Source organism: Parus major, chromosome 1, assembly GCF_001522545.3.
Source record: "Parus major isolate Abel chromosome 1, Parus_major1.1, whole genome shotgun sequence".
In the NCBI taxonomy this organism is placed as follows: Eukaryota; Metazoa; Chordata; class Aves; order Passeriformes; family Paridae; genus Parus; species Parus major.
Genome location: NC_031768.1, coordinates 15,329,857 through 15,345,532, shown reverse-complemented (window position 1 = coordinate 15,345,532; position 15,676 = coordinate 15,329,857). Strand labels below are relative to the sequence as shown.

The 15,676-nt window shown below is 35.3% G+C and overlaps 1 protein-coding gene across 4 annotated transcripts in view; it reads right to left on the bottom strand.

Moving 5' to 3' along the window:
• ADGRG2 (adhesion G protein-coupled receptor G2) overlaps positions 1-15,676 on the bottom strand; it is a 55,224-nt gene that overhangs the window by 6,031 nt on the left and 33,517 nt on the right. For all 4 annotated transcript variants that reach the window (XM_015644191.3, XM_015644181.1, XM_019008377.1 and 1 more), the window contains 17 exons: positions 15,266-15,333; positions 13,631-13,704; positions 12,779-12,818; positions 12,626-12,660; positions 11,212-11,294; positions 10,506-10,566; positions 9,266-9,954; positions 7,972-8,170; positions 7,488-7,644; positions 5,292-5,441; positions 4,947-5,069; positions 3,828-3,873; positions 3,619-3,722; positions 2,929-3,053; positions 1,898-2,166; positions 1,149-1,248; positions 554-828 (listed from right to left, as the gene is read on the bottom strand). In XM_015644191.3, coding sequence (XP_015499677.1) covers positions 554-828; positions 1,149-1,248; positions 1,898-2,166; positions 2,929-3,053; positions 3,619-3,722; positions 3,828-3,873; positions 4,947-5,069; positions 5,292-5,441; positions 7,488-7,644; positions 7,972-8,170; positions 9,266-9,954; positions 10,506-10,566; positions 11,212-11,294; positions 12,626-12,660; positions 12,779-12,818; positions 13,631-13,704; positions 15,266-15,333 — 2,598 coding nt within the window. The remainder of the gene's footprint in view (positions 1-553; positions 829-1,148; positions 1,249-1,897; positions 2,167-2,928; positions 3,054-3,618; positions 3,723-3,827; positions 3,874-4,946; positions 5,070-5,291; positions 5,442-7,487; positions 7,645-7,971; positions 8,171-9,265; positions 9,955-10,505; positions 10,567-11,211; positions 11,295-12,625; positions 12,661-12,778; positions 12,819-13,630; positions 13,705-15,265; positions 15,334-15,676) is intronic.

Below are 15,676 nucleotides of genomic sequence, written 5' to 3'. Positions count from 1 at the left end.
GATATATCCAGTAGCACCCTGGCCTTTACAAAACTTTGTTTTTGTATCTACTTCCCATATGTCCTTAAGTACTATACAGGCCATGCTTAAGGGTTGGGTCACTAACTTTTAGATGTTGCAGCCTTGCCTGTCTCAATGACCCTTTGCTGAATATCAAACCTCCCCCAGAAGCCTTAGAGGAACTGAAAAAATTATACCGATTTCACTACATTGACTGCATTATAACATGAACATTTAGAATAACTGCCTATTCTAAATTAATCTGTTTATTAGTGAAACACAGTCACTTCCACGGATATCTGGTTTGCATACACTTTTTAAATTACAATATTTATAAATATACCTATATAAACAGTATCAACTTTTTCTGTACCTCATCATTACAAAACTGCGATTTAAGATTACTGTAAAGCAGTATCATCTCATCTCTAATACAATTAACATGTTACTCTACATATTGAAGTTAAATTGTTATTGCTGAATCAAGAAAATTATGTTTCAAAATGTTTGGTTTATTATACACAGGGAGCTGTTACATGGAGGACAAACTTACCTTGCAAAGTGTTGAAAATGGTAAAGAGGTAAGTAAATACTTCATTTACTGTGAAGAAAGCAAACCCCCAAGTAATTCCCAACAAGAATGTGAGGCCAGCAACACTCCTAAGGTCTTGGATACTGGTTTTCCTTTGAGCACCGAGTTGTTTCCTCTTTTTGATACGACAGAGCTGGATCAGCACAACAATGAACATGCTGATATTGATCAGGAAGATCAGGCAAAAGTATCCCACAGCAGTAATATAGAAGACAATTCTATTTTTGATCCAGCAGCTAGAACAAAAGAACAGTCTGTCAACCCTTACCAGAAACAGAAATTAAGTGAAATAAACATGAGACAAACTTGTAGTTTGTTGCACATGCAAACCATTTTTGCCTTTTTACAAAAAAAGTACTTTTTTTGGCCAAAGGATATGAGCCTTCATATAGTCTATAACCCTAGAACACGAGATACTGTAGAGTTAATACTGTTTCAAAGCACTACTACTACTACTTCCTTGCCTTCCCCCCTTTTACTTCAAAGAAAAGCAATTTGTAGGACCTCCCTCCACTCCCTACCCTCACCTCCCCCAAAGAACCTCCCTTTAACTCACAATTCATCAGGTCCATTTATTGAAACCTTTCCAGTGGTTATAAGTCCATAATTATCTGGCGATACTGCCAACACAATGGACACAACTACTGCCGGCAACCCTAAAAGATGATGAGCAAACACATACATAAAAATCAACACAGACAGTATTATGAGGACTTGAAATTATTTTTGAAATTATTGTGTTTTTCTGAAATTTGGCTGCTGAATTCTGCTGACTACTAGCTGTCTGAAAATTGTAGCATTCAAACTGCTCAGAAGCACAACTTGCAAAGAAACAAGAGTCCTCCACAGCCAGCTCCAAGACTTTTATATCATCAGTCTTCAAACTGATTCAAAACATCTCTTACAGGATAACTGATTTTCTTTTTTATGTATGTTTTAAGAAACAAATAGGAGATAAAAATCAGGCCCAGAATCTCTTCATCCTCTATCCAGTTAGATCTGGTTTTGCTGCATCTTGTTAGCAACAGTGCTATTCCAGAAATGGAATATATATACTTATTGGCATTTATTCCTGAAATAATGGAAGCATGCACATTTGAAAGTTCTATTGTACCAGCACAAGGAAAATTTATTATCATTTTGCATTGTAGAAAGTTCAGTTCTGCAGCTGGGAGGACTCCATGCCTCAGAAAGGTGGAGCATATACCTAATTTTCACTTCTGACCTGTGTCACATTCACTGAAATACTTGATAAGAGGAATTATCTTTTTAATAAGCATAAAAAAGGGAAAAAAAAATACATACCCCAACCAACAACACAAAATTTAAGAATGTATTTCCGTACATAGGTGTTAAAGACTTTCACAAGGGCCAGATACATGTGGAAAGCTTCCAGGCCCATCCAGGTGAAGGAAACCAAGAGGAAATAGTGAAGAAATACTGCAACTGCAATGCACAGGCCTCGTGTATCATACAGAGCAATCCATGAGTCAAGGAGAAAAGCTAAGTTGAGTAGAAGTAATGCAGCACACAACTGAATTAGTATTTTGGAGGGGTAGTCTCTCCGGATTTTCCTAAAAAAGAAGAAAATTTGTGAGACGGCCTCAGCTGTCTGCGCATCCCTGGCTTATTTCATCTCCTGCAGTCCTTGGCATTCACAAATGCCAAGAAAAAAAAAAATCACATTTTCATTCATATACAATGCTTCATGTGTTGCATTTATACATGGAGAGAATAATTTAAAACATACTTCCAAATTAACTGTATATATAAAGTTCTCCAGAAAAGGTTACATAAATACAAACAATAACTTGAAGTGTTTTGTACCACAGTTGTATTTTTTTTTCACATTGTATGCTGTACTTCTTGTTATATTGCTACCCAAACCCAAAAAATGTGTCTGTTCTTTTTGCTTAACTAGATCAAGCTTTTGACTTGGCATCTGAGGCCTTGATAGAGACACGTCCCAGTTTTAGAATAATGAGAGAATAAAGAAAGAATACAAATGCTTTTAAAAATGCTAGAATTCTGTACTGCTTTCTATATGGTGTATTTTAAAAACATTCCTTCACACTTCTTTATGATAATCCATTATTAAATATTTCAGAGTGCAACTTATTCACTTCTTACGTCCTAGAGCCTCATGATACTTCACTAGTTTCTAAGGTTAACCTTTCTGAAGACTGAAATCAACACCTTCCTGTTGGAACCAGCTAAATCTGTGCATTATTTGTGGAGACAGACTTCATAACTGTTTAAAAGGATTTCTCAGTGAAGACTATTATCAATACAATTGAAGAATAATGGGAGTTCAGCTGAGCTGAATGAGTACTTACTCAAAGGCTATGTAGGTCACAAGAGTAACAGAAAGAAAAATTGCAGAGAGGCCACAGCCTATATATGATATAAAAGTCAGTACCAATTCTTGTGTGGGATTCAAAGGGGTATTTCCATACAAGTCCTAAAACAGAAACAGAAGTTATTTTCAGAGAACAGATTTATTTAAAAGAAAAAGATACAAAACCCACCAAAATTCATCAAAATGTACCTCCTTCCCCTCTATACTTATAAATAAGAAAGGACTCCTTTCTTTTCACCGTGGCTCTTATAAAAGGTTAGATGAAAAAAAAGCCAATCTGGTCTTGTAAAGAGCAGGGAGCTGGGTCTCCGTGATCCTTGTAAGACCCTTCAAACTTGAGATTTTATTTTATGTATGACTCTAACTGTGAAAACCCATTTGATTAAAAACCTGTTTAAATTTGATTTCCTAAACTTTATTTCCTAGATTATAAACAGCTGCCTAAATATAAAGGCTGCAGTACTTAAAGAATTTGTTTTCCATCGACTCCTATTCAACAAGGAGTTTAAGCATGTGACTAATTGTATGGCTACCACTAAAGTGAACAGAACCTGAGTATTATTTATTAGGTTATATGAGCTTATTGGGTCTTCACTTGTTTAAGACAACTCTAGGTTAAACATGTTCTTGAACAAGGGTAAGATTGCATAATTTTTAAAATAATTACCATCAAAACTGCAAAGCTTGTGAGATGATTGCATGAACAGACTGTTTCATTTACTCTACTTTCTTTAACTGTGCAGCCTTCATATGACCAGCCTCCATGTCCACCTGTTAAAAAAAACAGCTTTGTTATTCATAAAAGGCTTCATTTACATTAACATGAATTAATGTAGCTAAAACAGAATAGTATCTTGGGTGATCTCAAGTACTTACCATTTTTATTAAAGTCCCAAAAAACACATCTAACTGTGGAATTATCCTGTTTAGGAGTAAAGAGAAAAACAAAACCAAAAAAAACAACTTACTATACTGTGAGGTTAGGATCAAATAATTTATGAATGATCTACAAAATTCAGGCAAGAATAGACACTGTATACAGCAAATACACCTGTTTCACGTGAACACAAAATTAATTCATATGCATAAAAGGATTAATATTGCAAACTGCATACAAAAATATGCTGAACAAATTTGAAGTCATCAGACAGGATCTAGGTCTTGTGCTTATGCAAAGATTCTGTTCCTGGTAGAACCTTTTGAATGCTCTTTCATTGTCTTCCCACACCATACATATTCTTGGGATTTCTCCTCCTTTTGGACTTTGTAACTTTTGAAGTCATGACCACACAGAAAATGAAAAACCTTTTCATTTGCAAATATTTGATCACTTCCTACTGTCACAGTGTTACACATTTACACACAGATTTCCTCACACACATGCAAATTCTATAAATACCAGCAGCAATGCACTATATTGCTATAAATACTAATACTTTCACAATTATATCTCAAGATTGATTATTATGTCAAAACAAGTAAAGATGCCACTAAGGCAGCTCCTGAAAAAAGTTCCAGGTGCATCAGTGAAATCTCTACATATTTAGTTTATAATAATTGAGTATTTTAAACTATCTTAAGATATGAGATAGAAGACTTTAATCCTTGATGCTTCTTTCAGAAAAAGATGGTGTGTAAGAATCCTAATACTTCCAGATGACACAATCCTGTGTTTCAGTTCTCCTAAGAAAAACTACTTATAATTTTTTAATTATTTTTATATTATTATTTTCTGGCCATTCAACACCAACAAAACCAGCTGCAAAGCCAGCACATTAAGTAAGAAAAATTACCTTACACTACTTGAGAACCAGAATTTATACCAGTGGTAAATAAGCAAACAGGAGTGATTTTTAATGTCCAAGTGGAGATAAAATGTCCACACTAGTAAAGCAGAACAAGCTGACCTATACTCTTAGTAAAATGTTTCCACTACAACTACTTCAGTGGAGGCAACAAAACTGAACTTTAAGTCTGCCAAAATGCAAATTTTACCTGATTAGGTCTGGTATTCTGCAAAATGACAGTAACATTTGCCATTAAGTTGCTAATTGTGAGGTTAGCAACACTTGATGATATAACACCACTGATTAAAGATGCATTCTTCAAGGACAGATCCTGGAATGACAAAAAAAGCACCAGATCTTAACATCTTAAAGGAAACAATACTAGAGTACAACACCCACAAGCTCATTTACTATGTGGAGCAAGCACTGGACAAAAACAATTACCTTTTAAGTAAGAAGTTTTAAAATGTGTTTTGTGGGGAAAAAAAATCCATTCATATTTTAGTCTAAGCTTGAATTTAAAATCCTTATGAACAGTGGGGCAAAACAATACCTGGAACACAGTGGTCTTTTTGAAGAAGTTGAATATAATTCTAGAAGCCAAGTCCAACTCTTCAGTGGGTAAATTCTCCAGCAAAGATGAAGGAAGTGTAATTGATCCAAGATTATTTAAATTCTGAATTGCCTGAACTCCTAGAGAGATCTGAAAAATAAACACCAGGATTATGCTTCATTTCAGTCTCCAAATAAATAAATTATGAATTATTTTCAGTTTAAAACTTCAAAATAAATATCTCTAATTACTGTCACAAACCCACTGCTACTCTGATTCCTCTCCTGCTCCAATGCATAAATAGCACTTACAGGACTGAAAAGGATGCATCCCATTTCAGGTCTGCCTACAACTGGAAATAATCTGGCTTTAACCATTTCCTTACAGGGTCATAACACATCACTGTATGTTTTGTATTGATTTGGGAAAGGTGAGGAGCAAAAACCCAGGTAGCTCTATGTAACTATAAATGTGTAGGGAGATCAAAATTTCAAAGCATGAAAGTCTGCAAAGAATTTTTTATACCCTGTAGGAAGTAAGTCAAAATTCAGAAAAAGTGTAAATAGCCATTATTTGTCAGTACATTTTTAAGTTCAGTAGGTTAAGTTTATGTTCTTAGATAAGAACATAAACCCTTAACTTTTTGATCATCTGCTAAAAATTACAAAAGTAAACTGGAAAAGCTACAATTCAGGTACCTCAAGAGCTTAGTGATCTAATACTGTACAAAAAAGGGATATGAACTTTCACCCATTTTATGTGCTGTGCTTACAGGTCAGGGAACTTTGTTTAGTACAAAATCTCTCAACATTCTTGACATACATTAGTCCTTTACATAAAATATCATCACCTCAAGAGTTCCTGGGAGATGTGAAACAGTAGTAGTACTGCAGAAAGGAATTATCTGAGTACTGAAAGAATGGCTGAAATAAGAGTAACAGTGTGAACTCCCCAAAGTGCCCTAACCATGTGGTTTAATTCATCTGTTTAGACTAGTTCACTCCAAATGTTTTTAATCATGCATCCACTAAAGGTTTTTGAGCATGAACCCCAGTATATATCTATCCGTAAGTTACGTGTATAAATTAGTGTACTAATATATTATGCAAGTTATAGAATGTTTAAAAAATTAAGGAGATTAAAAACTACTTTTTAAATGTATTTTTAATTTATTAATCATATAAATAACATTTTCCTGCACTGCAATGGACTGTTGTGTGCACACCCTGGGATACTCCAACCCCACTTTGGAAAGCACTGGTGTAGACAGCCATCAAAAAAATTCCTAAATCAATTCCACCAAAGTACTCCTGTTGCTCTAGTTTGAAGTAGATGATACTTATTGAAAATTTTCAGTGCTTCATTGCCAATGACATGAAAGAAAAAGTCACTCCTTAGCAAATAAATGTATATCAGCACTACCATCTCTGAGTCATCTCACATACATGCACTATATATTGCTGAGAAATAGACAACAACTCAAATGTTAGACATTCATATAATTTTCAGTAACACAGAAAAGTTCCAGTACTACTTATGGCTTACGATACATTAAGCTATTTTCTTCTCTGAGGTGTGTCAAAATTGGTCCAAAACTTTCCATCTCTCCTTGCTTAAGCCTCCAAGACTGGTATTGTCCATTATTTTCTGTCAGGAGGGAGGTTTTGAATGAGATAAAGGGGATCCAACCAAGCTTTCTAAGCACTTCTTTCTTGGTGAGATGCCACTAGTGACAAATGTCTGACCATCATTATCCAAGCAACATACATAACAGCTCTTTCCTGGAACCCTCTACAGTTATTTCCTTCTAGCAGATAAAGTCATCTGGCAATACTCCTTGAAAAATTTCAGCACTGTCATGGTGGTTGAATAAATGACTCATAATTCAGGAGGCTTGAGGAAAAGTTATTCTGCCAAGCACTTTTTCCATTCTGATGTTCTAGCTGTACCCTCTCCAACAGCTTACTAATTCTGCCAGTTTCTGCTAAGTCAGCTCTCCTTTACACCTATTTGCACAGTTGAAAATTAAAGGAAAAACTGTGAAGGGTTTAAAAAAAATTCTGAAACTAACATGAACTAAAGATCCTGAAACTGATGTAAACAAAGAACAAACTCATGTTCCTAATAAACATAAAACCATAAACACTTTAAAATAAATGTTTGACAATTTGTAGGTAATTTTAAGTATTTTGTAACCTGGAGATCAGCTGAGTCCTGGACAGCAAAAGACATCTGGCTGGAACGGATTCTGTTTGTATTGACAACTGCCAGAGCCAGAGAAGGGGAGACAAATCCAGCAGATGATGTTGATAAGTTTAGTTTTAAGCCAATATAATCCACCAGTTTTATAATTCTGTTAAGAAAAAGTATACTTAGTATTACCAAGCACATACATCCAAAATTATCAAGCAAGTTATGGCTATGGAGCAATAATCCAGGTGCAGTGCAAAATGCTCACTTATTATGGTGTCAACAAAAAAAACCCCAATAGTTTCCATGGCATTATATTATGGTAGAGCTGGTAACATTATAATGATAGTCCTTCCATTTTGAATAATTATATTAAAGAACAAAAAATATTCTTTTGAATTATGATTATGAAAAAGTGAAACTCGCTGAAGGCCAATTTGTCAAGACAGTAAATACAACACTCCTGTATTCTATTGCCAAAATGACCTACCTGTTAGAGATTCGTGGTGGTAATGGCTGAGAAGCAGTGAGGATACTGCTCACCTCACCAACCATCCTTTCTACATCTTTTGGCTCTATTTTTCCAGCTGCTAAATCATTTTCTATTTTGGACACGATTTGCTCAGCTGTGGCGATACTGATGGTGGTGTGTACAGAAGTCACATTTCTGGTAGCTGAAATGGTTTTTCCTGTGGCAAATAAAAAGTTCAACAAGTGTTCAACAAGTGATATAAGCTTGGAGAAGCAGAAAAATTAAACAGTTCTCTTGATTAAAAACTTGTATCACTACTCATAAGGTTTCACAACAAATTATGTAATTCCTCCCTATCAGATACTTTGCAGAGAGTGGTAATTTAAATCTCACGAAAACATAAAGCAAGGTTCCAAATTTCCAACATTAATTTCGTGTTTTATTGGTTTCAAAGTCCCTCATATCAGACCATTACTATTAAAATAATCTATTATTTTGATTTTTTAGCCACTTAATGCCTGAATGTGGAGTAAAATCAAGACACTGTCAGAAATTTCAAAAGACACTTGTAAAAATGTGTTTTATAAGACAATACATAGCCACTAAGAATATTCCCAGTCGATAACAGTATTTTAAGGATGATCCAACGTTACTGTGCAATATTTTAAATATTAGGTTAGTTAAAAAAAAAATAAAAAAATATCTACAGAATCTACAGAGTGATAAGATCACCTCTGAGACTCCTCCAGACTCTTCCCCAGCTCCATTTCCCTTTTGGGGACTCGCCCCAGCACCTCAATGTCTTTCTTCTGGTGAGGGGCCCAGAAATGGACACGAGGTGTGAGGTGTGGCCTCACCAGTGCTAAGTACAGGGGACAATCACTGCCCTGGCCCTGCTGGCCACACTATTGCTGATCCAGGCCAGGGTGCCATTGGCCTTCTTGGCAAAATGGGCACACCCTGGCTCATGTTCAGCCACTTCCAGCCAGCACTACCGGGTCCTTTTCCTTCAGGCAGCTTTCAGACACTATTCCCCAAACCTGGACTATTCCCTAGAGTTGCTGTGACCCAAGTGCAGGACAAAGCACTTGGCCTTGTTGAGCGTCTCATACAGTTGGCCTCAGCCCCACCAATCCAGCCTGTCCAGATCCCTCTGTACAGCCTTCTTACCCTCCAGCAGATCAACACTCCCATCCACAGTAATTCACAATAACTGTAAGGGCACCTCTCATATTCATTGTTTAATGAAGTTTAAAAGAAAATCCAGTATATGGCAATCAAACAAAAATAATTATTTACTTGTCATATTTACCTGGGGTCCCATGGCCATCAGCAGTAGAATGAGGATGAGAAGCTGAGACAGAATGGTTGCCAGGACTAGCAGTAGGGGTCAAAGATATTGTGAAAGCAGTAAGGGGAACAATAGGTACTGTACTAACATTTTTGGGACGGGATATAGGTTGGCTTGGAATAGGGGGAATTTGTGCAACTGATCTGGTGATAGCCTCAAAGTGGTGATTTACAATTGGAAGTTTGTGAGGCTCGGAAGAAGAAAGTGAAGAATGTTTAGTGAAACCTCCAGAAGGAGGAAGTATTGTAAAAGTCTTGTTAAGGAGTGCAGCGTCAGATTTAATTGAGAAAGCAGCATTAGTAACAGATTTTGTAGCAGGAATGGGAACAGTGATGGATTTGTTGGAAGTTATGAAAGAAAAAGTTGGCACAGTAGGTTGAGCAAGAGACTCGGAAGAGGAATGTGTAGTGGTAACACTGGTGGAAGGCATAGAACTTTCAGAGAGAGGGTCTGTAAGGGGAGATGTGGAAAGTGTTCCAGAAAAATAAATTTCTGTGAATGGTGGGATCAGTGGTCTAATTGTGGGGCTTTGTTCAGCAGAAAGTATAGTGGGGGGGAAAAAAGAATTAGATTTGAGGAAAGTCTTTTTAGACAGAGAAGGAGAATGAGCGGAAGGAACCCATATAAGATGAGGTGGCACTTGTATAGTACTGTAAAAGAAAAAAAGGTACAAAAATACATGTTAAGTTTAACATTTTTTCTGTTTTAAAGAAAACCAGTTATAATAGAGGAATATATATAAAAATTATATGGATATACTAATAATAATGTATATTTTTAAATCAATCAGATTGGATGTTTCATGCTCTAATATTTAGACAGTTCATACATTCTATTTTGCTGTAGTTGTTAACTAGCAAGTCCATAAACAAATACTATTACTACTGTCATTGCTGCCTGTTCTGAAGGTGAGCTGTTGCTGAACGCAAAAGCTAGATGCATCATGGAAAAAATTTTAAAAAAAGGAGGAAAATAAATAAAAGGGGGGGGGGGAAAATTATATTTAAAAATAAATTATAAAAAAATTTTAAGAAGGGAGGGAAGGGAAAGAGGAGTGAGCCACATTGGAAAATGCCTGTCAGCTTTCTCTTGTGGAGTCCTTTCTGGCTATTACATGGAAGCATGTAGCATGGAAATTGACTCTAGCCATGTATTAGGAAATCAAGGAAATAAGCAAGTCAAATTTTGTATTTATACTTACTACATTTGTAATTCTTCAGCAGTCAAGGAACAATACTTCAGTGATGAACAGCAGCACCGATCTGAGATGACAAAGAAGCATTATCCTTAAGCATACCAACTGCTAATACCATTACGTAGAATATTTAACCATGTGTACTATGTCTTTAAACAACAGTAGATACTGCATAATTTATTTTGAAGTTTGTTCTCAAATTAGTTTTGCAAAATAAAAGAACTCTTGACCAGTCAGAATATTGTCATAGCCTCAGATTTTTGTTCAATGCCTGACAAGTTCAGATTCCTCTTTTTTTTTTAATCTTAAACAAACCAAAATGCAACACTACAGCTTTTGAAACAGAGACAAATGGTATGATGCAGTACTTCATCCTGTCACAATATCACTAAGAAAGCTTGGCTACTTAACAGCCCTTTCAAGTCAGATTGTCATTTCAGCAAGACATTTACATTCTCAGCTTATTTTACACCGAATCCTTTCAAAGTGTGCTCTATTAAAGTAGCTGGCAATTTTATACTAAAATGTTTTAAAAAGTTATTTCTATCACATAGACCCCCAAAAATCAGAAGATTGCATTTTTATGTGTATTGCTCAAAACAAAAAATATTTTGATATAAAAGTGAGTAACTATCTTGCCTTTTTTAGCTACTTGAAGACCATGTGAAAAGACATAAAATTGTGATGAGACTGTGTTTAAAGCATAACTTACCAAGTTGACTTATTTTTACTTTTTCTGTTAAACTGCTTATATTCTCTCTCTCAGCCAGCTTCATTATGAAATTGCAGCGTGTACTACAATGAGAAGAAAATAAGCTTAGGACTCATGAAAGAGAGCTGCCCCATCTTTATAACACATGGAACTAATATCAAATGCTAAATGAAAGCACATTAGCACAAATGCTAAGTGTGAAAGTACATTTTTCCCAGGCTCTGTTCAGATTTGGGCACATTTTTAATGCGTGTAAACCACTATGCCAGGCTGGTTAGAAACATAATAAATCAGTTTGTGGCACTTTTTGTCTCTAATCTCTACTATGCCAATTCTTAAATGGAGCCCTCCCTGATCAATGTTGGTCATTAAAGAGTTGATAATTTTGTAAGGATAATAATGTAATCTCCACTGTTAGTGAGTGTAAATATGTCAGTGTTAATCTCCATCACCTGAGGAAGCCAGCATTCTCTCTTGATTCAGAGAACTTCAGTGACCCATTGTAGTATGGAACTCCATCTTTACGACTACAGTCCAAGGACTTGAAGCTCTGCCTCAACTAGGGAACCTCCAGTAAATTTTTTTCAGATTCAGCAAATGCACACATAGAGATGAATTAAAAGGTTTCCTTCCAGCTCATAACAATGAAAAGATTACCATAATGACCAGTGTATCAAAGTGTGATCTGACTAGTTTCTGTCTTTTTTATTTGAGTGTTTTGGACTTTTCTTTCATCCTAATCCAGGAAGATAAAGTTCAGATTCAAGAATTTGGGGAAACAAAGTTTCACATTTTGTTTTAGAATACAGTGTTTCCAAGCTGATCGTTTTAAAGGACAATTTAATAGTAAGTAGCAATTAAATTCAGAGACATCATCTGTTTCAGGGTTTCCAGTATCACCTCTCTGGAGCAGCTTTGTCATTCTGATAATGCATGGTTTCCAGACTCTGAGCTGGTTACTTCCTCAAGTTCCCCATACCCCAAAGATAGTTGGTTTCCCAAGCTGAAGAACAGCAACTTGGGATGCCTCAAGCAAATCCCTCATAAAGATTGCATTGCAATTCACAACTTCTGCAATTCTGGTGCTCCCATTTACATGACTAAGGTAATACCAAGATGCAGAAGAAATGTAGCAGGGAAGCCTGAGCTTCAGCAGAAGATTAATGAGAAGCAATACATTTGGGTTAAACAAAACCAACACACACCAAAGTTTTTTCAAAATCACCAATGCCAGGACAATAACAAAATTGGATTTTTTTCTACCTACATATATTTCTCCAGCCTGTTTCTTGAACTTCTGAACTTTCTAGAGAGTTTGTCTTTTTCTTCTGTTACAGAGCCATGCATACTTCACACATCACTAGACAATATACGAGCTTTTAAATATTTTGTCTTTAAAAATTTGAAAACAAACCTCTGGTTTTCTGCACTGCATTCCAAAACAGAGGACTGTAATGACAAATAAAAACAGAAAAAAAATTGGTCTATAAGGAGAAATCATGGTGCTTTATCAGAAGTAAGTTGGAAAAAAAGTTTTCCAAACAGTAACAACAATCAGTAATCTTACCTCACTTACTGCTCGCAAGGTTTTGTTGAACTCTGAAACGCTTTAAAATAAAATATTACTGTTATGGAGAATTTTTGGTTATGTTTCTAAAAACAATTACAACAATTTAATAAAAAAACAATTACAGAGAAAAATATTTTTCCAGCTAATCAATGATTTTTTAGTCAGGCCAGTTCTAATACTATAAAACAAATTTCAGAGCATTAAACATTAGAAGAGCTGACTTTTATTAGTCACTACACAAAATAAATTTAAACCTCTGTCATCACATTTGAACACTAACCAATTGTAAATGTTATTTAAAAGAGCAAAAGATAAATCTTAATGTTGCCTTTTGCCACACATTACTTGGAACAGAATCCTAAATTTATACTCAAAGACATAGAAATAGAACGAATAAGAAATATGGATTTCTTATATAAACAAGATTTGTTGGCCAGCCACATCTTGTTGATTTTCAGGGCAGGTTTGGGAAATAATTACTCACTCAAACCTCTCCTTATAAAGACTGGGAAAGAAAAACCTACACCAAAATAAAATCATAGATATGACTCAAAGAATATTTATTGAAGAACATGCAGCTAGGAAAGTTGTCATGATAATTTCCTTCCAGATAGACTGAATACTTAAGTTTTAAAAAAATTTGGTGTACCTATTCTTAAAAGAAACTCCAGTGGTATACAAACTAAGAGTATTCTAACCAGTATGAACTTTTTGCTAAAGAGCAAGAACTTACAACTTCTAAAATTTTTAATGTGCAGGAATAACACAAAGAATGCTCAACATAAGGAAGGTCTACTTCATCTTTTTAAAATATAAAAAAGATTTCAATCCTTATTCGGAATTACTTACCTCAGTTCTTGTGGGGTATGTGCTGGAATTTCAATTACTTTTTTGACTTGATTGTGGGTGGTTATGTTATCAATCTGTTAGGAAAAAAAGATTCTACCACTAAGTACAACCAATAGCTTTTAGTCTTAAAAGAAAATAGTTCATTTCATGCATTTTAATAGGCTGAAACTGCAAAGAAGCATGTTTTCTCACTAATACACTGCAACAAGTATTAACCATGACTTTGTTGCCACGATTTATGGAAGGAACTGTTGATCTAGTATAGACCAAACCCCAAAATCTGTGAAAGAAAGGGGCAAAAGGACAGTGAACTCACCATGTCTTATGCTGTAAAAAAGAGGAATTTGGCCTAGTCTGCAATAAGGACAGCTTAGTCCAGACACTGGATGAATTTTTTTAACTCTAAGTGTAACAATAGGACAAACTCCATAAATGACATAAATAACAGATAACAGAACACTGTTAGCAAGAAGCCAAGAACTAGAGTGAAAGACATGATAGAACTGAGCTAAATAAGTATGACCTAGAATTAGGGTCTGGGGATACAGTGAGGTTTATCTAAGAACCCTTTCTGTATATGCATTCTTATGCTCCTCTGGTTACCAGCATTACTGGATATTTTTACATTTTGTGCAAGCAGCAATGGCCATGAGGAAAGGCATCATCTAATATATGTGGTATTGACTTCCCCTAAGAAATATTCTTCTAAAAAGCAAAAGAGTTTCAACAGATGGAAACCAGTTTTTCCAGAAGCTGTAGGTGTAATGTTATTCCGCTAGCACAGTTTCAGTAGGCATTATCACCACTGAAACACAACAGAGTGTAGAGGTGGCTTTTGCCAGAGGCATATCCCTGCCCAAACTCAATGCTCTTCTCTGTGGTGACATTGCTGACAACTCTCATGCTTTCAGGGACTGGCATGTCCAATCTCAGGCTGGGGGCTGACAGGGATGTGTAGGATAAAGATACAAGATCCTTCTTTTTTCCTCCCCTCAGTTTCCATCTGTAACAATTAAACATTCTCATCCTCATAGTGTTATCTTGATACTGGGTCACCTATATGGTCTTGCCATGCATGACACTGTCCCTTTAAACTTCTCTTGTTGTGTAATGGACACACTCATGGCACATAATCCTATTGCAAAATTAATAACTCAGTAACCACAAGCCAAAAAACATACAATGATCATGCAAAAGCATAATTGAAAAATACACCAAAAAAAATCATAGAACTATTTATGAGAATCTCAATATGAATTATTCCAGGATATAATACAACTTTAATTATGCCCAAATAGTTGCCATCTATTGATGCTCATCTTCCAAAGACAAGTGCCTCAATTAATCACTGAAGGAAGATCTGAAAGTGTCTAAATATAAATTCTTTAGATTACCCAGGGCTTTCCTTTCAGTGGCTATGTAGAGAATACAGGTCCTTACTGTAAGAAGTTTACTTTGCCACAATTTTAAAATTTCGCTGAAAAGCAATTGTTTAAAAACAGAGCTGTTCCATCCACTACAAACAGTATCTTGCACTGCAAGACCAGTAAGAATCACATTACTTATTTTAAGTGTAGACAAAGAAACTCACTTCCACCTTGCTTACATTAAAGTTTTAAAAGGAAGAATACTTACTATTTCTACATTTAGTGATGCGTTACTTTCTTCACTTGCCCGCAGTTTTACCTTGCCCACGTAGAACACTAAAAACAAAAATAAAAAAATTTAGGAAAATCAATGCTAAAACACAGAATGTTAAATTTTTTGAAAATGGAAAAATTCACTGTCATGTGTTTTGATACAAGGAAAATACTTGCACTAGCTTATCTATTTTTGCAATTGTTCTTCTTTTCACTTATTTCAACAAATGAACTAGTCCAAAAGCTTCATTATTTTCTATATACTTAATTTTGGTGGCCATCCCTAAATTCCTTCTAGTTCATCTTTTCCCAAAACAGCAAAGCTGCACTTCACATTACTATAAATAGAACTCCATAGCTTACCTGTTTCTTGGGGGTTTTTTTGCAATTCTCATCTGCAATTGTG